Here is a 25850-nt window from a genome sequence, read left to right as displayed (position 1 = left end):
ACGCAGTTTTGTGTGCCTTTTCCTAATTTTTTGCACTGACACCTTATAAACAGGTGAACTGTTATTTTGAACTTTAGGAAATTCTTTTGGTCTTTATTTTGAGGTTTACTAATCTTTCCCTAGAATACAGGGCTCCCACTCAAAAAATTAGAAAAAGTAGGATGGGAGAGAGTACCCCCCACAAACAACATAATCATAGCATAATAAAAAAAAAAAAATCCTTATTAATTTTTTTCCTAGTCTCTTATAAGATTAACTGAAGCCAAAGCAAAATGACAGAAATGACGGTTACAAAAACAATTTTTGGCAAAAACAGTGTACTAGCAACCACAGATAAATCTTTTCTGTACCTCCTCACAATATATGTTATTATTTTTTTGTTCTTTTTGGAGTCTTTCAAAGTGCAGTCTGTCAACTTTCTTCGACAATGCACAGCAAATTATAAAGACATACATATTTTTTAAGAATGATGTTTTTTCGAGACCACTTTTGAAAGCACAGTGCAAAATTTATAAATTACAGTCAATGTAAGTTACATGTAAGTACAATGTAAGTTGAGTTACTTACAATGTAAGTAACTCAAGGTGAACTAGATCGTTTTACTGTGTTGCCCACCTTTTTTTTTTACATTTCATTGTTCAATACCAGTGTAATCGTTTTTGAAAAATGAAGAATTTTCATTTCTAGTTCTTTGCTGAGCATTGTAAATATTGTTTATGCCTCTGCATGCCCTAAAAATACAGAAAACAATTGAATGCTACAAACTTGTAATAGGCCTATGCACCCAGCCGCTTTGTATGCAAACTATTGTTTCACTTATGCACAAAATGTTGAAAATAATTTCGAATGATGAATGTTAGTTACTGTCTCAGACTATGAAGTGGGAAATAATACAAAATTATTTTTTCCATCCATGCAGAAGTTCTTAATGACTACTGTACTTGTTAAACCCTCAAACTAAGCAAAAGAAAAATTTATAAACCAAATGGTCCACATACACCTTCCAAATCATCTTAAAAACGATATAATTTCTGTTTTGGCAGAATCATTAATTGCAATCTACAGCATTTGTATTATTTGTTCAAGTAGGAAAAAACTGAGAAAGTAGGACAAAACCAAGAAAGTGGGATATTGTACCAAAAAGTAGGATGAGTGGGAGCCCTGCAGAATATGTAGCCAATATTGAAAAATCAGGATCAACAAATTTTAAACTTTTTCTTGTGGCTTTAAACAGTAGGAAAGAAGCAATGTTTTCTTTACCAGTTCCACACACTAGCTTTTGTTTTTCTGTGGGTAGTTGGAGTTTTAATTGTTCTTGGGTGACTTCATTTGCCACCTGCCAATAACAGATGAAAATACCACTACTCAGGAAGTAGAAAAGTTTGTGTGGCACACTCTACAGAGACGGCATGTTTAAAAGTTGGAGTGCTGAAATATGTCACTTGTCTGGTAAATTTGTTAGAGATTTGTGTCTCTCTACCGTTATTATTAGCTTATTTTAGAATATCTAATGTAGCTTAGCAACATTTTCGACATATCCGACCAAGGCTCATGTGCTTATTCAATTCCAGGAGGAAAAAAACTGGTTGCCTTACAGATGCAGACATTAGTGAAAAAGTAGAGAATGAAGTCACATTGAATCTCTTCTCATGAAGTGACAAAAACAAATATAAAAAAGCGCAACAGAGGCTTCTACTCCAACGTTTGCAAAAGTTCCAAACATGTTAGAAAAAATAACACTGTTGAAGCTCAAAATTTGCGTTTTTCATTCTCTAAATTAGTGGGGTTCCCAACCTTTTTTTCCTTCCTGCACCCCCTAGGCAATGCGACTTACTTTACCGCACCCCCTTGGATAATAGGTTTTTAATCCATTAGAAAATTCAGGTTTTTTCTGTAAAATTGAGATTACGTTAATTAATTTCTATGAATTATTTTAATTATTGTTTAATGCCTTTTTGGCTATGGCTAATATTTAATTTTGGCTTTTTTTTAATTAATTTGAAAACAAAACTAAAAAAAAAATAAAGCTTATTAACATTTTTTTGAGAATTGGAAGAAAAGATTCATTATTCACTTATTGATTCCAGCCACAACAACTATAAATTACACTCATTTTCTTTGACACTTGACTGAATTTTTTTGATGTTTTTACTGAGTCGTGCGTTTGCGACATTATCAAATCTAAGCACAACATGCTAATAACACAAGGTGCCAATGTGAACGACCAAAAAATAGTTTAGGTGAATAATGGTATTTTTTCTCAACCAAAATCAAAAACAAGTATGATTTCTAATCGAAAAAGAATTTTTTACAATGCAAAATTCATGCGGCACATTTCTGTGAGCAGAAGTCAGAAAATGAGGCACCAAAATGTTGGTAAGATTCATATTTTTTTTATACATTGAAAAATTCAATTTTTATAATTTAATTTTTCTGAATAATCAATCAGTCAACATGTTGTAATTTTTTCCCCATCTTGCACCCCGATTGTGTGACTTAAGTTATCACAGCTCTAAATCAACTTGAAGATTTTGTGCTATGTTTAAGAGTGTAACAAAAAATTAAAATTTCAAATTTACAAATGAAAAAGTTTTCGTGATCATTTACGTTTTATACAGAAATATAAGTAATTAAATAGTATAAGCAATAGCATTCAATACATTTTTATAATTATTGAGATTTTTTGTGAAAAAAGTAAGTATAGGTATCCTATTTTGATGAATTTTTTTTGCTGTCCACTTGAGTTTCAAATTAGCCAAATTCAAGCTCAAGGGGACAGCAAATTTTTCCAAACAGTCATTCAAAAATATTTAAAAAGAAAAATTTTAATAGGGAAGACGGTGTGTTCTGAAAGACTGCTGCATGATTGCAGACAACACAGTTTTACCACAGGAGACTGTTGTTCCAGCATTCAGTATATATTCTGGATCACCAGGTAAGTGATGGTTGCACTGTCATTGTGAATTATTCAGACGATTACAGGTTTTACCAATTTTTTGCTTTAAATATTGTTTCTTCACACTGTTTTATGGTGGGCATGGTTATAGAACTTAAATTCTGTCTGAAATGCTATAATTAATATCAGGAATCTGCCAGTTCTGACGTGTAGCTGCCATATTGTCACCCTGTTCAATACAATTGTTTTTTTATAACTGTCTCAAAATGTAATGGTTGTTCACCATGATTATCAGTGCTCTGTACATCTTTCTCCAAGAGAGATGTAAATATGTGTTTTGAGGTTAAAATGCCCCCCCCCCTACTCCAGATAGCATGTTATCATACAATTGAGTTGCTGTAACCAGAAGAATATATTTTAGGGACCGGTTTCATTCCCCACTACTGAAATTATAGAATACCGCTATTATATGACTTTTATAGATGGAGTCCTAATTATGCTTAATTGTCCTATCAGTTTAGTCTTTCCCCAAAATAATAGAGAGAGACTTTAGTCTCCCTCTCTTCTCCCCATAACAAATGTTTTTGGATATGATCTGCAAAAAAATTAAAATGTTGTGATCGATAATAATAAAACTACTGATCAAAATACTTAATCAGGGTTCACAGCAAAATATGTTCAATCATTTCTCTGGCCACAACTCCTGATGAAAATCTTAGTCTATAAAATATTTTTCAAGTTTGTTTTTCCTCCAACACAGAATTTTTCCCTGGTTTTTATTAAATATTTGCATATTTTCCTGACTTTTGCTAAATATTTTTCCTGACTTTTTAGGTTGCTGGGAACCCTGTCAATCACATACTGTATATGAAATTATACTTTGCACAGAAAAGTGCTAGAAAAAACAGAATGCCAACCAATTTTTTTCTCCAAGCTAAAATATATAGAGGAAATCAATTCCTTTTTCCTTATATAAAGATTGAACATCATATTCAAATAAACAAATTAGAAGGATTTTTTTTCAGGTCTCTATTCTGGGGAGCTGCCAGAGTGTACTCAGGATCTGATGATAGATTTCACAAAAAGTTATTATCAACATTTCAAGCCTCAAGTGTAAAAGAGAAGCGTGCAAGCTGTATTATATAACATTTATTCAAATAAATTTTTCTGCACAATGAAAAAAATTCTGAAAATGGCTTTTTTTCTCCAGCTTATATAAATTGTCTCACTTATTTCCTGAAAAATAAAAATTAACTTGTGTGAATAGATTTTGTATACTTTTATATTTTGTAAGCATGAAATGCAAAGTGCAATATAATTATTTTGAATAAAATTAACTTATATATTGTTTGACTCATCACTCAACATGGATTTTACTCCTTTTATATAATAAAATTCTCATAAAACTAATATAGTTTCATTCTTACAAGTAATAAAAATCACCTAGTTATTTAAACTTCATTCAAAATATAGCAGCTAGAAGTATAATTTTTGAGAGCCAATACAATAAATACACAGGGTTCATTAAAAAACATGCACAAGCTGGCATTACTACCAGGTGGTGATATAATCAGTGAAAAATGTCAACTGTTCAAGAACCGGTATCATTTCGAATTGAGCAGTATTGGGAATGTAAATTTTCTATGGTGGGTGAAGAACAAGACTTCCCCAGGAAATCTGAGCATTTTGGAGGTTCACATCTCATTCTCTGGTTATGCTATTGATAAGATGTAAGACTTTTAACCACAATTGAAGCTGCAGTTCACATCTTCCCCCAAGATCCAAAACATTTCGGATCATACACAGATGGAGTTTCATTTAAAATAAGTGTTATAAAACAAAAACATTGTGGTTTTTGCTAATAAAATGCACAGGATTACAATCTTAATTACTCAGGTAACGACCAATCATTTCAAATTGCAATGCATAGATAAACTTGGCTGACATTGTGACTGATTTTCTCAGTATTTGAAGCAGAAAGAAGAAAATGTTGGTTGGGGGAGGCTAGGATTGCGTTGGACATCCTAGATTGTTAGACACAGAATTTAATGAGTGTACACAGGAGCATGCATATGATGCATTGAAAATTCATGAGTTATTCGAATACTCTGCTCCTTTGCAAAGTGTATTGGGCTTACTCATAAATGCTAGAATCTGAGTAAGAACAAGCCACTGACAAAATTGCTTAGAAAGGGGAAAAAAAGATATCTACCAGAAACTACCCATGAAAAATATGATTGTTAATATAATTACCTCTGTAAATATAATAGCTCTAACCTCTGCATATGAAACTTTGAATGAAAAATATACTGAAGCTGTAAGATCAGGCTACTTTGAAAAAATATTCATTAAAATATGGCAAATAAAAAAAATTGGTTTCTCATTGGCATGAGCTGAAGAGCCAAAAAAACATACAGGCATGTGTATGCAAATAAAGAGAGATGTAACCAATCAGAGTACGGCGCTGCAGTCGGCAACGCCTATATAACACAAGTGTCTGGCATAGTTGTTAGATCGGTTACTGCTGCTACAATGGCAGGTTATCGCGATTTAAGTGAGTTTGAACGTGGTGTTATAGTTGGCGCACGAGAGATAAGACATAGCATCTCCAAGGTAGCGATGAAATTTGGATTTTCATGTACGGCCATTTCACGAGTGTACCGTGAATATCGGGAAATTAAATCTATGACATCGCTGCGGCCGGAAAAAGATCATGCAAGAAAGGGACCAACGACGACTGACGAGAATCATTAAACGTGACAGACGTGCAACCCTTCCGCAAATTGCTGCAGATTTCAATGTTGGGCCATCAACAAGTGTCAGCGTGCGAACCATTCAACGAAACATCATCGATATGGGCGTTCGGAGCCGAAGGCCCACTCGTGTACCCTTGATGACTGCACGACACAAAGCTTTTCGCCTCACCTGGGCCCGACAACACAGACATTGGACTGTTGAGGACTGGAAACACGTTGCCTGGTCTGACAAGTCTTGGTTCAAATTGCTTCGAGCTGATGGACGTGTAGGGGTATGGAGACAACCTCATGAATCCATGGACCCTACATGTCAACAGCGGACTGTTCAAGCTGGTGGAGGCTCTGTGATGGTATGGGGCGTGTGCAGTTGGCGTGATATGGGACCCCTGATATGTCTAGATACGACTCTTACAGGTAACAGGTACGTATGCATCCTGTCTGATCACCTGCACCCATTCATGTCCATTGTGCATTCCGACGGACTTGGACAATTTCAGCAGGACAATGCGACACCCCACACGTCCAGAATTGCTACAAAGTGGCTCCAGGAACACTCTTCTGACTTTAGACACTTCCGCTGGCCACCTAAATCCCCAGACATGAACATTATTGAGCATATCTGGATGCCTTGAATGTGCTATTCAGAAGAGATCTCCACCCCCTCTTACTCCTATGGATTTATGGACAGCCCTGCAGGATTTCATGGTGTCAATTACCTCCAGCACTACTTCAGACATTAGTCGAGTCCATGCCACGTCGTGTTACGGCACTTCTGCGGGTTCGCGGGGGGCCCTACACGATATTAGGCAGGTGTACCAGTTTTTTTTGGCTCTTCAGTGTATATGCTCCCAGGATACATTATGGCCTGTGTAGCTGAAAAACAGTGTAATATGTAACAGCAAATATGTGTATGTTTTTTATATATTTTTTGGCTGCAATATGTGGGTGCCCAAGGTTGATGGACGTCCCATATATACTAAGCTGAAGGACATTGTTGGGAGGGAAGCTCTAAATATTGTTGGAAGCCCAAGCACCCTTCTCCCGGTTACATGGTGTAAGTGAAAACATAAAATGTATGTTTGAGAAAAGTTCATCTTAAACATTTTTTGATACGTATGCATGATTTTTGCATAGCTATAAATGAATTTATGATATTCAAATCGTCAAAATTTTTCACTCAAAAGAAGTGACAAGATGAGTATTTTTCATGAAATTACAGAATGAGACAGCCGAGTTACTTAGTGGTGGGGGGAAAGGAATGATTGTATTCTGTAAAAACAGAATGTAGACGTATGGTCTGCATGTAAAAAATTTGTAGTACGGCACACACATCGATAATTACTTTAATTGTGGCACGGCTTAGGAAAAGGTTAGCCACCCCTAGTTTAGGGGTTCAGTACTTCTGAGACAATGAATTAAAATTTTTGGCTGCATATAAAATAATAACATTGCATACTGTGAAGTCGTTAGATCTTATGCTGCAGATGTTTCGTCAACTACTACAGAAGATAAATTTGCGTTAGGTGAATGTAAGAGTATGTGATCTTCTTGGAGAACAGTGAATGATGAGCTCTATTTGCATTAGTTTTGCAATCACAATGCCATTTTTAAAGAGATATAATTGTCTCCTTCCTCAATGTAAGCTGAAGTAGATGCATTAAATGTATGTATGGTAGGGATATGCATGATAAGCCTCTGCATCAGAAATAGCTCAACCATGCAGATACAAAATGGAACAAGTCTTGGCAAAAAAAACAGCAACTATCTCATGAATAAAATTATGTGGTACTGTAATCCGTCTCTGCAAAAATAAAAAATGTGTTAAAAGTAGAAGTTTAAAATTTTACACTATTTTTCAAGCAGATTTTTCATTATTTTTATAGCAAATTAAAGCAGGAATACCATACCCAATTTGAACCACTTAGGACATACTCCTTGTGTGTCAGACGATGTGGATCTATGTGAAGTATCTCTTTGCTCAAATGTCTGTGGAAGAACAGTGTTTCCATCATAACTGTTTGTAACTCCAGAGCTCGCTGAACCCACATAATTTTCTAGGGAAATGCTACCTTCAGATTTCTGCCTGATAATTAGAAAAACAAAAGAACATAAAATGTCATATGAAAGTGAATTTATGTTAATTAGATCATGAACATGGTTTTTTTTTCTTCGCTGAGACCCAGTAGTGATAAATGCAAGATTGAGCAAACTGCAGAATCTGCATAGGCAATTATATATGAATTAAATACATCCGCTCTCCAATTTATGAACAATATACTTTCAGACTTCTAAAGTTGTTCACCAAAATACTTGGTGTTTTTGAGAAAATCCTAAATTAACAATTCCAACTTTTGAACAAAAACATTTCAACCAGACCTGTTCTTGCTTCCCCCTCATCTTGGTGTTGCAGAATTGAGATTTTTCAAGGAATATATTCTGAGTTAAATTCATCAATGTTCCATGTATAAATGGTTTTTAAATTGTGCCGAGATATTCTGAGCAGGTCATAGACAAAAATCAAGTAAGAGGTAGGCCATAACAAGAACTCAATTTAACAAGTAAAAAAAGGTTGCTCTTGGATGTGGAGGCCATGGAAAAGAAATATGGTCAAAAAATGGGAACCACAACTGGGGAAAGTTTAAAAAACACAGTATAGTCAAATGTCTATATAATGATGCTCATGGAATTGGAGAAACATCTCATTATAGATGGAATATATTAACAGTATTGTCATATAGAATTTTAACTGTATATATATTTACATCATATTGTACTTGGTATATTTCAAAAATTTTGTACATTCATATAGGTGAAGCAATATCAGCCGTATTATCTTCAAAATAGCAGCTATGCATCAGGGTTTAAGCTAGATAAAAAATTCCTTTTGCAATGAAGCGAAAATGGGGGGGGGGGGAAAGCTTTAGCAAAATGCTACAATGATAATGTAATGATTGATGGTTAGATGTCTATTCGTTCCGTACCTCCTGTAAGCATTTTTGCGAAAGTGGTTACCACTTCTTTCGCATTCTACATTCGAAAACATCATTGGCTTTGATACCAGGTGGGCTAACGCTGATTGTACATCCTTTAGATGAGAGCATCAACAAGCCTCTCAAAGACTATTTCAGGAATTTGTGGATCAAATGGATGAGTTCCGATGATAAAGAAACTACAAAAAGTGATGCCTTAAAGAAACCTGACATTGGCCTAGTGTGCCAATGGGTACATAAGGGGTGGAATTCTGTTTCCGCCGAAATTATCATCCGATCCTTAAAAAAGTGTTGCATCAGCAATGCAATGGACAGAACTGAAAATATCCTCTTTGAAAGTGACAATGGCGATAGCCCAGATGAGGATAAAAACGCTGATGCCGTACCCCCTACGATGATCTGATGGATTAATATGAGCTTGGAGACTCAGAAGAAATGGATTAAAAAGTTTGAATCATTTTCTATTGTAAATTTCTGCAAGATATTCATTTTGCATGAAAATATAAGAATTTTTTTTCTCTAAAATGCACGAATTTTTTGGGGTCGGCTTATACACGGGTTTTCAATTTATTGCAGTTTTGGTGGTCCTGAAGTGGGGAGGTCGGCTTATACATGAGTATATACGGTATATCTAACCTGCATTGTGAATGAACTCAGAATTTCTAATTTGTTAAATTTTTTTTAAAATTTTAAATATGAATTTTAAATTTTATATGATGCCTTAAAATGTTTAAGGAAAGACCCAACAATCAAAAAAGGTACCCTTTTATGTGTATTACAAATTTTTTTATACTTCTGTATGGTTTAGTAATCAAGATTTGGGTAATAAGGTTTCTAGATAATTGAGTGACTTTTTCCTGTAATTAATGCAATAGATTACCTGTGTTGAGCAGCTAATTTCCATGCTGCTTTAGGATCTGATATCCGAGTCCTATAGCTGGGATGTATATACCAATTAGAAGATTCATTGCTCCCGAAGTACACAACTGCAGCTGGAACCAGCCTAGCCTTAAATGAAGTAAAATAAATACTCTAGAATGAGTAAAATTTGAAAAATATAAAAGTTATGAAAATATTTTTCATACTTTCTCAACCATATTTGCTGTATTATATTGTTTTTCTAGAGGTACATCTCATAGCTAGATAAAGGAGAAAATTTAGTTTAATACCGCAGGAAGGCATAGATTTCAAACTACAAATCAACACCCCTTAAAAAATCTGAATATGAACCATAAAAAACTATTACTAGTCATATCTGTTGTATGTGGTTACTTTATTCAATTTTTTTTTATTTTTTGTCATACTTCATTCACATTGCGTCTAATTAGACTGGGACCTAAAGTTCAAAGCTAATTCCATGGCTATTTTTCTATGCTCTTTTTGAGATTTGGATCCATGTAACCTGAGCATACAATGTTTGAATGAAGATTTAAATTTCAATGACATTTCAATAGTTCTTATTAAAAACATCAATCTCATAAAAATTAATCTTGTAATAATCACTATATTTACCTGCACATAATTCAAATCATCTCTAAGAAGTTTAAAGAAACTTTGCAGAATAATAAGATGCAATCAAAAATCTCACAAATAAAGAGTAAAAAGAATTTTCTCATTTAAACCTTACTATTTTGTCTAATCGAATGTTCATAATGAGATATTCCCAATTTTTTTCAAGTTATATTTCATATCATGTGAACCCTGAACTAAACTGAGAAATATCTTTCCTGCTGAGTGACATAATCACTCAATTAATAACTAAATATTGAAATTGTACACAATTCCGAGACATTTTTTTCAAACTTATTCATCTGAATCAAAGTTTCCCAAATTTTTTTGTTTCATATCACACCCTCCCCATTAACATTTTTTTTTTCTCATTACCCTCAACTTAAGCCAACCCATAGGATCCTTTATACCTATAGCTTTTACTCTCTCTCAGACCACCCTATTGCCAACTTTTGGAAAGACTGGTCAAAATGAAGGATTTGCATTTCATAAACAGAGGCAACTAGATGAGAGAAATAACAATTAGGAAAAATAAATTTTTTACCTACTTCTAACAACGTTTTTTCAGGGGACAATTTTGTTTTTGGCGGTGTTATATCTGAAATAAATTATATAATTCAGAAAAAATATAAATTCACAAACAAAACAAATGTTGTAACAGATCAAATGGTTACAATACTCATTACACGTATTCATTTGATAATATGTGACAAGTTAGAACTTCACTTATGTGCTTACTACTTTTCTTCCAATGGACTGTGAGAATCCTTTGAAAAACTATGGAACTAGGTAGTGAGTATTTTTTGATGGGGAAAAGTCCCAGTACAAAGCATAAAGATGTTATTACATTAACTTCCGCACTTTAAACAGTTAAAAAGAAACATGCTGGTACTGTGTACCTAGTGTTTGCCAATATACATCTAAGCATGTGATTCAGGCTTCAAAATTTAATTGTATTTCTTCAAATTTTGTTAAGAAGTAAAAATACTACTTTAAATTTTAGGGTTTTTTTTTTAATAGTCATTTTTTCATGACAGAAAAAATACCCCTTTTTTCACAAAACTACCCTCAAAATTCTGGGAGTGAAATTACTCTCAAAGTTATTTTTTGAATAATACTGAGAGTACCATAACAAAGAGGTCGTGGATCTGCAACAGATTTACATATATTTCTTCTGTAAGTTTTATTTATAAAATGCTGCATACCATGACTAAACAATGCAGCATGCTTTCCCATGGCGTGATTTTGTGATACTACAATGCTTATTGTCATATCACAAACATTGTGAAGGATGCTTAAGCATGATAATGGTATGAGTTTTGCACCAATCATCCTACAGCCATGATTTATCATTATGTGAAGTTCATTTTTCAGACTTTTGAAAAGAGCTCTGAAGAGACATGAATGAGAAACAGCATTGTGATGCAAAAAAATCATACCACAAATAGGCAAGCTAAATTGCTTAGGCTGTCATGTGCTTCACCCCCCTTTAGAAAGTTTTTGAATCATTACATGTAAAACGCATAAAAGATTTTTTTAAGCTGAGAGAAAATGCCCAGACTCCAATATAGTGATCTCTCACTTATAGGTTTCTCTCAGTTATAAGACAATTTTCTGCATTCCTGGTTATAGCATAATAATGCTATTCCCTTATACACCTCTCTTACTTTTTTTTCTCGTCTTTTTTTTCTTACTCCTCTTGCTGCGATGCATACGTGAGAAATTACTGAATTTTCAGTGCAACACTTAGCATCAAACTGAACAGCCTGGACATTCTAGGAGCTTATCTTTTCCATCTACATGTATTGGAAACAAAAACGAGTTGACCACATCACAGACATACCTGTAAACCAAACTAGGTTCTGCACATAGTGTAAAATAAAAACATCTTCGATAAATCATCTTTCTGTAAATTCACTAATTATCCAATTATGAAGCAATTTTAGCTTTCGTCTTTTTTTTATATAGTGCATCTTAATGTTTCAAAAAACTTATCTCCAAATTTTGGACAGTATGCCTGCAATGAATAAAACAATTTTTCATAGAAACCGATGGAGAATAGTGTTTTGGCTCATAAATGTGATTCTAGAACATACTATGTTCATTAGCCAAGAACTCACAGTAATTCAAAAATACAAATATGTTTTTGTAACACTCTGTATTTTTGAAAATTAATATTTGGTAAGACCAAACAGTTCATACTAAAGGTTTTTAAACTTTTTGCAGTAGAAGCTTCCTACATCTGCATGTGACTTCCCTGTGCTTCCAAAATTTGCACACACTTCCTGAAATGTGTTTTTATCAAAGTAATGCTTTTAAAAAAAGCTTATCACTGAGTAGTTTTACAAATTCAAAATGTCTTAACATATCCCGCCTGAAGTTTTAGTGGCTTCCCAGAGAGGCAGCTTAACAGTTTGAAAAGCCCGGGAGAAAACCATTATCTAAATTCCTTTTTTATTATACTCACACAGATAGAAGTCCTTTTCTTGGTTTTCCAGATACTGCCTCACAAAGCCTATCACTGACTGTACTGTAGAAGAAGAAATACAGATACAATTGCTAATATGATACAACAAACATAATCATATATATATATATAGTAGAAAACCAAAGAGCTGATAATTTTCTAATAGAAATTTTTAATTTCTCACACAATGGTACCTTATTGCAAGTCTCTCAACTTGGAAATAATCCAAGTTATAAGTAAAAACTATTTGCTCAAACATTTCAAGTTCCAAGCAAATATTTGACTTACAAGCTTGAAGCATACAAAAAAGTAAAAAGCTCATTAGATACATAAACTCAATTGTATTGAACAAGTTGAAGCAGACAGTGATTGTCAAACTGTATTGTATTATTGTATTTATCTTGTGTGAGCAAAAATTTTTTTTCCATTCTGCATAGAATAAATACACTGTACAGTACCCTGCCAATCTATTTCTCTATTAGTGTTAATATTGTGGAGATATGGAATGAATTAAAAAGATTTTCATTATTTTAACGTAGAATGTTTGCCTCAAGACACAAGTTTTTCTATCCAGAAATGAACAATAATTCAAGGTACCATTGTATTATAATTTTTACATACAGGTGGCCAACTCCCCAGAACTTTAGCGATTTACTTTGGATTACAGGCCACCTAAGCTTCAAAATATACAACACTCAATATAATTATTTTAACATTCACGCCAATTGCTGCTTATATATTAGCCTATAAATACCAACCATCCAATCAGTTTATAAATTGAGAACTAACTACATATTACTCGTACAAATCTAAAAATAAAATTTGAAATTTAAAATGACAAAATGTCATAGAACTAGAATATAAATATATTTAATGAAATCAACTTACCAGTTTCTTCAGCGATGAAAGTTCCTTGTAGGACTAACTTGTCAGGAAAATATACTCGAATGACTGCTTGTTTGTAACAGGAATAGTGTTGTAACATACGTGCTTCTCTCTGTGACTTCAGCATCAGAGGTTCAGATTCTAGTTCTTCCCTAGATTCATAACAGAAACGAACTTTATCTCATTCCAAATGAGCATCTTTACTGAATTATTTCAATAAGAAATTTCCCATTACAAAGACTATACGAATAGTGTTAAATATATTTTTTAATATATTGTATTTAGTTCTTGTTTTTATGTTAGATGACAGCACTACAAACATTCTGAATTGTATGTAAATTTAATTTCTTCATTTTCTCACAAATTAGAGTAATTTTTGTTCAAAAAACATGTGGCAATGCCAGTCTGTAATGAATTAGCCCAGTGACTCCCACTCCCAGTGAGACCAGTCAGTGGGATCACAAGATATTTTGGAAATCAACTTTATATTGAATAACAGTAATTTGTATGCAATCTAAACTGGTAATGTCACAATAATTTAGAAGTACATAAAGCTCGGACAGGAATACCACAAAATATTTAAAATCCCCAATTTTGCTGCAAACAAGGAAAAGTTTGGTAATGCCAGAGAGATCGGGTTTTGTTTTTTTAGTTACCTCAAGTTCCAGAATCTTAATATGGCAGATTGTAACAGTCAAATTGGCAATTTAAACCGAATTAACCAGATGACTTCAGTTTATACTTAACCTTCAATAAAAATGATAGGTTATTTTTAATATTCATAATGTAAATTTATAAGGCATGATTTTATATCAGTAACAATGATGAATAAAATAATTAGATTTAGCAGATTAATAGATAAAAAAAAACATGAAATACTTTTGCAAGTAATTATACCTTATTCTCTTATAGTCAGCAACCAGATATTGCACATCCTTGATTGTAAGATCAAAAAAGTCAGGTGGAAAGTCCTCTAAAATGGGGGATAAAATTATTTTAGCTGCACAGACAGAAGTGTATTTGTGGAAATCAAGATATTACAGCAATTATGAAATTAATTAAACTTAAGCCAATGTAAAAATAAAATAAATTTGAACAGACAAATAAGTCTGTAAAAAGAGTAAATAAATTTTTTGATGCCAATATTTCGAAGAAAAAACCAAATTACATTATGACTTGAAATATGAAAAATATTATGTAGCCTATGTATAGCTAACGATAGCAATCATAGGAAACAAAAAAGGAAATTTCACAACCTTTCTTAACTTCAGCAATATCCTCCAAGTTGAAAAGAATAGCATTCCTTGGTCCCAACTAAAATTTAAAAAACAGTCCCCATTCAAAATTTAACAAACTATTTTAAGAAAATTTTCTTAACTTACGGCTGTATAATGTCACATAATGAAGACAAACTTTCATTTATAAAATAAAATATTAATTAACTAAATAAATTATAACTAAAATTTGTAACTTTACATCAACTTACAAACTTTATTTCTCCGATTTCTTCTACAGTGTCCAAAGTTTCACAATCCATAGCCTCCAAGTCACTTTCATTCTCAATTTTTGTGGACAAGAAATTTTCCCCATACGTCACCTGTATACTATCCTTCGGTAAAACTTCATTTTCTCTTGGAATGCTTCCTGATGATGATTCCACCTTTTCAATAAACTGAAGATTTTTTTCAAATTTTATTAAGTCCTTGTTGCCTTCATGATCATAATCTAAACGAGGCTGTTTTATAACATCATGGTCTTTTGATTTCAAACACACGTTTTTCTGAGAAGTAGGAGCTTCATCAGGTGTCTTCATCAGCGGTGAAGAGACATGAGCTTGAGATGATAATGTTTCTAATGGCCTGTATATTAACCTGAAATAAAAGAAAACATTGCAATACAAATATAAAATACAGTAAAACATGTTGGGAAATAAGTTGAACATGAGAGTAATGGAACATCAAGAGTAACTGAAACATTAGATCCTTCACTATACTAATTATTATTATGTTTTAAAACAAGATTAATGAAAATGCAGACATAAATAGCACAGTAGAGATGAAAGTTTTTTGGTAACTTTCTTCTATCAATAAAAGTTTAATGCTAGTTTAGCCACAACTAGTGGATATGATGTCAGATAAAAGTTTTTTTTTCTGAATTGCGATTGGCCCATTGACATTTAAAAATCAATTGATTCGTTCAGTTCAACATATTTCTAAATCGTTAAGTAAGTGATTTGATCATTTCTCAACAGCAAAATAAAAAGATTATTGTCTTTAAAAAAAAATACACAAACCTAAGAATAGTTTTCCCACCAATCATACCAAGATTCCTGAGTGTAGTAGATTTCAACTGATCCCCAGTAAACTAGAAAAAAAAAAATACAAAATTTGATAAATTTAATAACTTTCTAAATTCTAAACTCTCAAACACCCAATCGTGCATTTAAAGCAGTAAGAAAAATTTTCATACCAATTCATTACTGAATTTCAACAAAAATAATGACAAGGTATAATTTTTGTGTCTGTGTCATCAGCGCTTATGCTTACAAAACCTACAAATCTCACAAAACCTGGAAAAAGCCATTACTGACCCGTTTAATTTCTCTATGATTCGCTTATATCTAAATGTGAATTCTTATTACACTATGTAAGACACTGAGTTTGCCCAAAAAAGAAAGTTGTTTTTTTTCTCAAGAAGTAGCTTCTGTAACTCTAGAATTAAGACTTATTCTTATTCACATAAAAATAAGTTTGAGAGACCCTGGTCTAATGAATTTTCCTTTATGATTTAGACACTGTATCAAAATTGACATCTATGAAACACATAAGTAATGAAAAAAAGTTAATACTGTAAAACCCTTCTTAATAGTCACCCCTCAAATGTGGACACCTCTGTTTTCCGCCAAACTATAATTTTCCTTTGTATAATAAAATAATGTATTTCAAATCCCTGATTAGCAGTCACCCTCCTTTACAGACAAATTTTTTTTTTGTCCCGTCGGTGTCTACAAAAGAGAGGTTTTACTGTAAATGTATGAAAAAACTATATCTCATCAATTGTGCTCCAATAAAATACGAAAAATATATAAATTTAGTTTACACAGAAAAATTAAAATGAAAAACCAAGGGTAGGGTATAAATAAAATCCTAGAAATGAAAGTTAAAAAAAACTTCAACACTAAAATTATATAAAACTTCAACTTAAAAAATTACAGTTTCCAGTGACCTCAACTTCTATAACACACATTCTGTGATGTAAAATGATTTTGAAATTACTAAATAATGTAGATGCTCACACATATCTAACCAGCAAGTTTTGTTCACATCACTTTTATATTTAAAAATTAATAGGACTCCTTGATTTGATCTATTCTTAGAATGCCAAAAGGTGTTTAGCGATTCCGAAATCGAATTTTGTTTACCTTGGTTTACAAAATATGGATGTTCCACTCATAACATAAAAAAATTAAATGTAACATTAAAACACAGAAAATATTATTCATACCTGTTGCCTCATGTATATGCATACAGGTTCACCAGATTGGTCACTGAAAGAAACAATATATATGAATTTTATATGATAGTAATCTTGATTTTATCCAATCTAATGTATGATTTGAGTATAATTTTGTCTAAGTCAGTTCAATAATTTTTTATAAAATTCAATAGAAGTTCAAGAAAAGCTACATTCCTAAAGAATGTGATGGCATTGAAAGAAAAAATGGAGGCATTTATGACACAGTTACTGAACAATTCACGGCATTGGAATTACTAAGCTGACGAGAACGAAGCTTGTACTCATGTCTGCTTGACTTGCACTGCTTCTGCAGGATTAGTCAGCTGAGCAAGAGATTTCCAATTGGTTGATGTTGTTACAATGGGATCGGGACAAAATGAAGGTGTCATTTTTATCTTCTTTATGACTGGAGGCTAAACACTGCTGATTCTCAATCTCTTTCCTATTGAAACATTTTTCATGTTTTTGTATTTCAATCTTGGTTTAAAGGGAAAATTTGAAACCCTGTCAGGCTAACAGCCCAAGAGACATAATTGTTCATTGAATGAAAGTCTTGTTTGTTTGTTTATTTATGCAGTTATTAATGTGCCTGAAATATGGCTAGATTTTCCAAACTGTTAACTTTTAACATCATACAGGGTGCATAGGTAACAGGGAATATAGTATTTTACTGACAAACTGTGTTGATCCTAGAGGCATACTTCCAATTAGAAAAAGTATCCAAATAACGTGTAGAACTCAGATATGTCATTCCTGTTGTAAGGGGGGTTCCGTAGTTATTGAAATAAAAAAATTAACGTTTCATACCATCCCATTGTGCCCAAACACCTAATCAGAAAGCTGTTGCCCTGTTTCTTCTGATGTCAACAAAAAAAAATTCCACGTTTCTTAGTGCAATATTCACTGGGATATTGAAATTCAAAAAACGGAGGAAAGGTAGGGAAAAACTCCATAAAAAATACAAGTAAAACGGTTTTTCCGCATTTAATGGTGTTTTTTCCCAACTTTCCTCCATTTCTCTAATTAAAATATCTCAGTGAATATTGCACTTGGAAATGTGGAAATTTTTTTGTTGGCATTAGGAGAGACTGAACAACTTTCTAATTGGGTTGTTGAGTATATGGAGACGGTATAAAAAGTTAATTTTTTATTTTCACAACTATACAACCCCTTGCAACATGAATGACATATCTGAGTACAACAAGTTGTTTGGAAACGTTTTCTAACTGGAACTATGCCTCTAGGATCAACGGTTTGTCAGTAAAATACCACATGCCATTACCTATGCACCCTGTATATGTTGAAATGCATCTTTGTGTGAATGATGTATATAAGATTAAATATGAATGAAATTATTGAAATTTTGCATAAACAAATATTATGGTTTTTTTTCTAAAAACATACTATAATCAAACAACTATTTTCAGAGCACCACAGGACTTGAATAAACAATGCAAAAAAAAACCATCTCTCTTAAAACTTACTTAGAAAGAACATGTTTTTGTATGATGTCTTGAAGTGATGTAGAGGGCATGAAATCCGAGAGTACTCTTTCACCAGACTCAAACTGTAAAGCAACAGTTACTGAACTTTCATTGCGAATTTTTTCAGCCGGTTTCAGTTCCAACAAAGTATTATTTGGAAGATTCGCGAAACGAACAGAGAAACTCAAATCCAACTGCCTGTTGTAATGGCTAAAATAGAAGAAAAAAAAGGTGTAAAACAAAATTTCAAAAAGAAAAATTCCCATTTAAAAAAATCCCAAAATTATAAACTAAAATTAAGTCAAATCAAATTGCAGTATAAACAAAGACTTGATTTCATACAGATTAATGTTATTATACACTTGAATAAACTGATTTCATCAGGGATTTCAAAGCTTCATGGCAGGGATATCCAACCTGAAGCCCCGAGCTGATATTAAAACACTCCAATAACAATTTCAAGTTGATTAATTCAAAAGACTGGTTGACTGAATAACTGGAGTTGTCCGTTTTTCTTCACACAGCACTATTAAAAACACTTCAACACCCAGGGGACTGAAGAAAAATAATGCAGTATTTAGTTCATCACCTTCAGACAATCACAAGCATTGTTGTCAATACTTTGCAGTGAGAAGTTTGATGAGTCATTTTATAAAATCTTGACCCTTTAAGTTTAAGACACAAGAAAACATTCTGGTACAAAAACAGTGAACGATCAATTAACTGAAACGAGCAATGGCGTGCATGAGAAGGTGTGCAGCATCTATATGTGAAAGGCTGTACTAAAATTTTAAAAAATATTTCTGAGTTGCGATATTGAAGTAGTTAGGAGACTAGCACTCCAAGTCATCAGTTAACTGGTCTCATGGGTCTTGGCACTGCAGAAATACACATGTTGGCATGTTGGGTCGCATGAATGCAGCGACTACTAGTATCTAGACATCAGTAGGCTATCCCTGTGTGCAGGGCTAGCCATTCCTGTGCCCTGTGCAAGAATTTGAATTTAGGCCCATTCTGGGCCCCTCTTTGATGTGGGCTCTGTGTGGGTGCACCTGTTGCACCTGCCTAATTGGCCCTGCCTGTGTGAGAAGGCCTTACTATAGAAGAAAACTCCTTTTAGCAGATATATTTTTTAAAATACCAAAGGCAAATAATAGATTTTTTATTTAATCATTCTGTCATCAATGACAATAGTATAATTTTATTAGGGATGAAAACAAAAAAGAACATTCAATTCATTAAGAAGGAAAAGAAGAGCTTATTCACCTCAAATGGTATTCACTTGGATCAAAACCTTGTTTTTCACATGCTTCTTCCAAAATCTTGTTCAAAGAGAAAAAAGATTCAATTAGCATTCATGAAAATACTTTTGATATGATGGACTAGATATATAAAATAAATTCATTAAACAAGCTACCCATCTAAAATTTCTCTCATCAAAAGAGAATTTTTTTCCCCATTGCAGTGGAACTTGGTAAATTTGAACTTCTACGAACTCTCTCTTGAGTTTTCTACCAAATTTAATGCTAAAATTCCTTGTTCCTATTCAAATTTGTTTGAAGAAAGAATCATGAAAAAAGAATCAAAAAAGTTTGAAGAAAAGAATCATGATTTTTGTATGAGCAGTTTTATATATCATCCCCCCCCCTCTTGCTAGAAGCATGAATGTGCAATGTCCTTGGAGGAAAAAAAAGAAAAGTGGGAAATAACATTTGAATGGTTATTCTATGGAAGTTATCTTCCTAAAATGTTTTGTAACATGTTTCAATAGCAATACACATTTTCATTTCAGGTAAAACTTAGATAGCCAAATAAGGTACCCAACCAGCTGATAGAAAAAAAAAATTAAAAATTTGCACATTCATGCTTCTAGTATGGGGGGGGGCAATATAGGCCTATAGTTTGGAAAAATTCTATAAGTCTGACTTTGCATCATTCGATCAAGTTGATCGAAATCAACAAACAATCTTTAAAGACAAACAAAAGTTTGAAAATTCTGATGTAATTTCGGCACACTAATGATGCTTTTTTAATCTTAATTTCTGGTTCAAACTGTGTGGACATTCTGTCCACTGAACACCATGTAAGGAAATGTGGAGCCAGTCCTAAAGATAAACTAAGGTTTTATAATAGACTTTTTTTTTAAATTTAAAAAAACTTAGTATTTATTTCTTTGAAAAGAGCACCTTTTGTAAGCTAAAACGTATATCAGAATTTAATTTGCGTTCCGTGTCATATTTATTGTCACTCAGTTGAAAAAAATATTACAGTTGTTTGATCAGAACCTGGCAAAACTCCATGATCTAGCTTCGTAAAAAGACTTCATGCAGAATGAACCCAATGAAAGTATTTGAATCCTGATTGAGATATTTAAAATTTGAATTGTTAGTATAGGAAAATACCATATTGGAACATTTTGTTTTGAGCCTGGTCAAGAAATTCTGCAGTGATGCCAATTCCAGAACAGTAGAATAATGTAGTCAATTACATTAAAATTTGTGATATAGTTTCAAAACTAATATTAATTTTAATAATTGATGATTATTGACCTCTGTGAATATTAACACATTTGAATCATTCGAAAAAGTGAAAAATTGACCCATATCACCAAAATTTTTTTATTGTATAAAGTTAGAAATATTTCAAAATGAAAAAGCGAAAAACAAAATGGCGTACACAAAGAATTTATAATGTTACTTAGTTCAATGAAGATATACATTGAAAATAATTTGAAAAAGTAAATTTAATAGTTTTATACAGTGTGATAGTACGCTAGTGTTTTGTTCTTATGCATAAAAAACTAGCGCGCATATATGCACTTTGATGATAATGGCCAGGAAAATTCCGAGCATATATGCGCTTATGATGCAAATGGGTTAATGATTAAATATAATTAATGATGATATAAAGTGATATAATAAATCAATGATTGAATGTAATGATTAAATCGGAATTTGTAGTCATTTTATAGATCCGGGATTTGAACTTTTTCCCAGTGACTTTGGACTTTAAATTAACCAAGTTTGATTGTATAAAGAAACAATGCTGAACCTCTGAACCTTTTAACTTTGATAGGAATGGCCAGGCTCAATTACTCATAGCATCATATTCAAGCAGAAATTCAATGATAAAGACAAATAATTTTATATATTTTTTTATTTTTAATGTATCTGGTGGAAGTTCAGAAATACAGATCAAAATAGAGACTACACAAAAATTCATCCTGCTTAAAATCAGAGCTTAACAAATCAAAAAATCTAGGTGCCAACCAATTTATTTTTCGAAGCAAAGTTATTTCTTCTTCCTGAGTTAATAATCACACTTATATTGGTGCCTAAACTTTTCTAATTTTTTTAGTTCTCATGGTGACCTGGTGTCTGGGATTTGTTAATCCCTGCTTAAAATGTGTCAAGAAGCTGGGAAATATTGTTATTCCAATATCTAAATATTGGAAGAAAGACTCTGGTATAGGACTATGAGATCTGGTACAGTAAAACTTCAGATTACAAGTTACTTGGTTTAAGAGCATTTCACAAGCAAAAATGTTTATGAAATTTTGACTTAAATTTCATGCAGCGTAATAACCAGATTGACAGCAAGATTTCATGAGCAATGACTCATATTTAAGAGCGAAATTGTAAATATTGAAGAACATGAATTCAGAGCTTAAGAGCATGTAAATGGCACGTTTAAGTTGTTTTTTGGTGGTTAAGTTGATAAGTAGAAAATAATCAGTCTATCAAGAAAGCCTCATGCATAAGTTTACGAGATCTGGTACAGTAAAACAGATTACAAGTTACCTGGTTTAAAGGTCCATTTACACGCACTAAGTGATTAAGTTAGTAACTATATTTTAAGTTACTGATTGTTCTTAAAAGTGTCCACATGATAAGTGATTAAGTAGATGCTCATTGGATAATTTTTATGGAGGCCAAGAGCAACTAGCGCATGCACGCTTCAGTCTACTCAAATCCATGGAGGAAGAGAGACGCAACATGCGGGAGAATAATAGTAATAATTTTTTATTCATCTGGCATTCAGAGAGGTGTTTTTTTCAAGCTCATAGCTTTAACAACAATGGATGAAGATGATCCGGTAGAACTTACGAATACTGTGATCAGAGCCACATTATACATATATTTTTTTAAAAGAAGAATACATTTATTCACTTTCACTTACACAAGAGGGGAAAAAGAATACACAACATATTATAAACTGATGCAAATATCAATTATATGATATTTTAATTCAAGTTAAAGAGGAGATAAATTATGAATTCTTTAAGCCAAAAAGATTATGGGTGAAGATTCTTGGCATTCGCAGGAAATTCTAAGGGTTAAAAATTAAATAATAAAAATTCATTAAACATAAAAATTATTTGAAAATTTTTGAAATTATTTTTTTTTTAAATTTAATGCAGATGCTATCTTTATGTTAAATATTTGATTATCTATTTTTACAATAGATGGCAGCACATTCGTTCTGGATGAGAGAAATATTCCAAACCCCCTCCCCTCCAGTTTTTAATATATAATAAATCCTCCACACCAGCACCCGATATATTTTTGAATCTTCAATTTTTTTCAACTCCTAACAGCACGTCAACTAAATATTCCATAGCTTTTTCAAACATTAAATAATTTTTAGCTTGTTTGTTAAGGTAGTTTTCATTTCTACAGTTCAACAAACATTCATGGTGAAGATATTCTTCAACTTGAAGGTTGTGTCCTCTGGCTATTTCACTATCCTATATTTCTGCAGAATTATAGCAAAACAGTAAGAGACGACGGAGCATAAGCAGGTTCACACTTGAGATCAAAATAAACTCCCCTGAGAGAGAGCGAAAAGACCCCTCTAAGAGTGGCAGGCCACACCCACTGGCACATGCGCAAAGGTCAACTTACCGGAAAAAATATAACCGTCTTTATTTCACTAAATTACCACTTACCAACTAAACCAGTGTATAAATGGTCCTTATCGTCTGCATACATTGTAACGTACTTGGCAACTTAAAATTTCGTTACCAACTTAATCACTTAGCGTGTGTAAAGAGCCTTAAGAGCATTTATCCATAGTACCTTCGATCAGGTCACAGCCAGGGTAAGTCAGCAGGGCTCAGTGCTCCAGTCGCTGGAACAAGAAGCCGTTGAGTTTATTTTTTTTTTGTTCAAAATAATAGCGGGGGGCAAAATCCACACTGCCCCTGTGGACAACAGGAGAAATTTTTATTTCTAGCTGTAGCTCTAGCCTCATGTTATCAGCCGATTATCCACTACTTGGTTACTTTTGCCAGTACAAATTTAAAAGTAGGTTTCTATATCACAACTTAAAATTTAAGTACTAAATCATTAGACCCCCGTAAACGGCTTTTAAGTCACCTCATGTCAGACGATTCTGTTCTTTCCCAGAAGAAAAGAAGATAATTTATAGAATTGCTTCACCTAAAAGAAAAGAATCAAAACGCCCGAAATGACATGACATAAAAATGTCTCATTCCGTGCTTGAAGGACTATAATTTCAGCCAAATGGAGGCCCCTGAGCATCACTTGCCCAAGAGCCCACAATACTTTTGAGATGGCCTTGGGATACATCAGAAAAAAGTCACTTCAGCTAGCAGGGCTGTCAAAAACCATGGTTCAAAACAGGGCAGTCATTTCAACTTTTTCCGGGGGGGGGGGGGGCAAAGCACATGTACTCAATATATGCACACATATATATATATATATATATATATATGTGTGTGTGTGTGTGTGTGTGTATACGATTTTTAGTGTAGTTTTAAAAGCCGGGGGCTGTTGCCCCCCCCCCTTCTAAATGACGGGCCTGGTTCAAATACCATAATTGGCTAAATGGCAAGTCATTCTTCTGAGGCCCCTACCTCAGTGTTTCTCAACCACCGGGCCCTGACATCAATCAAACCAGGCCGTATATGATTCACTTTAATTTCGCTACATTTGTTGCTCATTACCCGTGCAGATGACTGGGCCTTAGGCTTCCAAAGGGTGAGAACCACTGTCCTACCTGGCTAGAAATGCCTGCCTACCAATTTACATGCTTACTGTTGAAAGTTTTAAAGATATCTAATTTTCATGAGCACCTCTCCCCTCCCGGGTGAACCCCATTCGTTGTTAAGACTGCACTGATGGATGCATATTTAAGGAAGACAAAAACAATCTATCAGTGTTACTATGGATAAAGTTACTAACCACAGTACTACTACTGCTAAGCTGTACATGCATCTCGCAGGGCCTCAACTAAGGGAAGACCGGGGGGGGGACCCAGATGCAGGATCAGGAACAGCTTGGTCAGCTACTACTAAACCCCACATGCACCTCGTCCATATTTCTCAGCAGAACTCCTAATGAATCTGTACATGTTGAAATAATACTGTGAGATTTGTTCCTGTGTAATTCTCAACCACTGGGCCCTGACATCAATCAATTGCATTGCTAGTGCCTGGTCAGCCAGAGCAAGCACATATTTTTGTATCCCCACCCCCTACTGTGTTGGAAGGGTTAAAGGGTTGAAATTTGAGCACCCCCTTACTGGACAATTTTTTTGTCCTGCCTGTCCACAAAAGATAGGTTTTACTATATTTATCTTGTCAGAGTTGTGCTTGTTTCCTGGTCTGCTGATGCTGACATTTGTGTACCATATTATGTGTATGCATGTATGCATTTTAAGAAACTACATACACCAACTTGGGCCGTTACTATGATTTTTGTGAGGGGTGGCAACCATGATTTCATCAACCCCACGACTGAAGAACTAAATGGTTTTATAATGGTGTTTTTTTGTTCTTTCCTAAAATTTGCGTCTAAAGTTTTTCCCACAAACCAGTCCCCCCCCCCCCCCGCACTAGTCCCGCCCCTGACTGCACTTGGTCATTGGTCAGCCGGGGCACGTATGTATTTTTGTGCCCCCCCCCCTTTTCCCATCTATATTATTTATATTGCAGCAGGGGTCAAAGGGAAAATTCGGGGCCTCTTCTAGTTGGGCACCAGATCCAAATTCTCCCCGGGTTGCGGCCCTGCTGACTACTGAAATAACTCGTTAGTGTTCACGAGAAATAAAACAACATATCCAAATCTCTATTCTCAAACACTACTACATTCTCACCTCTAATATGGAAGAATTTGGAGTTACTTTGACCGGTTGCCTCCTTCCATTCGGACACAGAACGACAACTTTCATGACACTTCCCATGGTACTGGATATCTTTCCTCTTTTTTTTTTCGACGTATGATATAATTTCAAAAACGAAACAAAATTTTTAGGATAACGAAATCAACAACATTTAGAATGTAATTCAAAACAGTTGATTAATCAGGCTCAACTAAGTGCTCA

General features: G+C 33.5%; 2 protein-coding genes across 2 annotated transcripts in view; one reads left to right on the top strand and one right to left on the bottom strand.

Annotated features, from left to right (window-relative positions):
- Nucleotides 1-4055, top strand: part of DCTN5-p25 (Dynactin 5, p25 subunit) — a 13093-nt gene extending 9038 nt beyond the window's left edge. The window contains exons 5-6 of the mRNA XM_089236261.1: nt 2833-2935; nt 3922-4055. Coding sequence (XP_089092387.1) covers nt 2833-2935; nt 3922-4013 — 195 coding nt within the window. The 3' untranslated portion in view covers nt 4014-4055. The remainder of the gene's footprint in view (nt 1-2832; nt 2936-3921) is intronic.
- LOC149083119 (tether containing UBX domain for GLUT4) lies at nt 4031-25850 on the bottom strand. Its single transcript, XM_089236260.1, has 14 exons — nt 25623-25850; nt 19770-19825; nt 18504-18713; nt 17008-17050; nt 15797-15867; nt 14990-15374; nt 14760-14817; nt 14401-14476; nt 13507-13655; nt 12619-12681; nt 10700-10749; nt 9523-9650; nt 7560-7735; nt 4031-4132 (listed from the first exon to the last, which is right to left on the bottom strand). The coding sequence occupies exons 1-14, from the start codon at nt 25707-25709 to the stop codon at nt 4122-4124; spliced, it is 1563 nt and encodes a 520-aa protein (XP_089092386.1). The 5' UTR covers nt 25710-25850; the 3' UTR covers nt 4031-4121.

This window comes from Pholcus phalangioides, unplaced genomic scaffold (assembly GCF_987345545.1).
Source record: "Pholcus phalangioides strain wild (caught in Gottingen) unplaced genomic scaffold, Ppha-v1.0 ptg000009l_1, whole genome shotgun sequence".
NCBI lineage: Eukaryota > Metazoa > Arthropoda > Arachnida > Araneae > Pholcidae > Pholcus > Pholcus phalangioides.
Note: the sequence above shows the minus strand (reverse complement) of the source record. Positions and strands in the feature narration are given on the sequence as shown.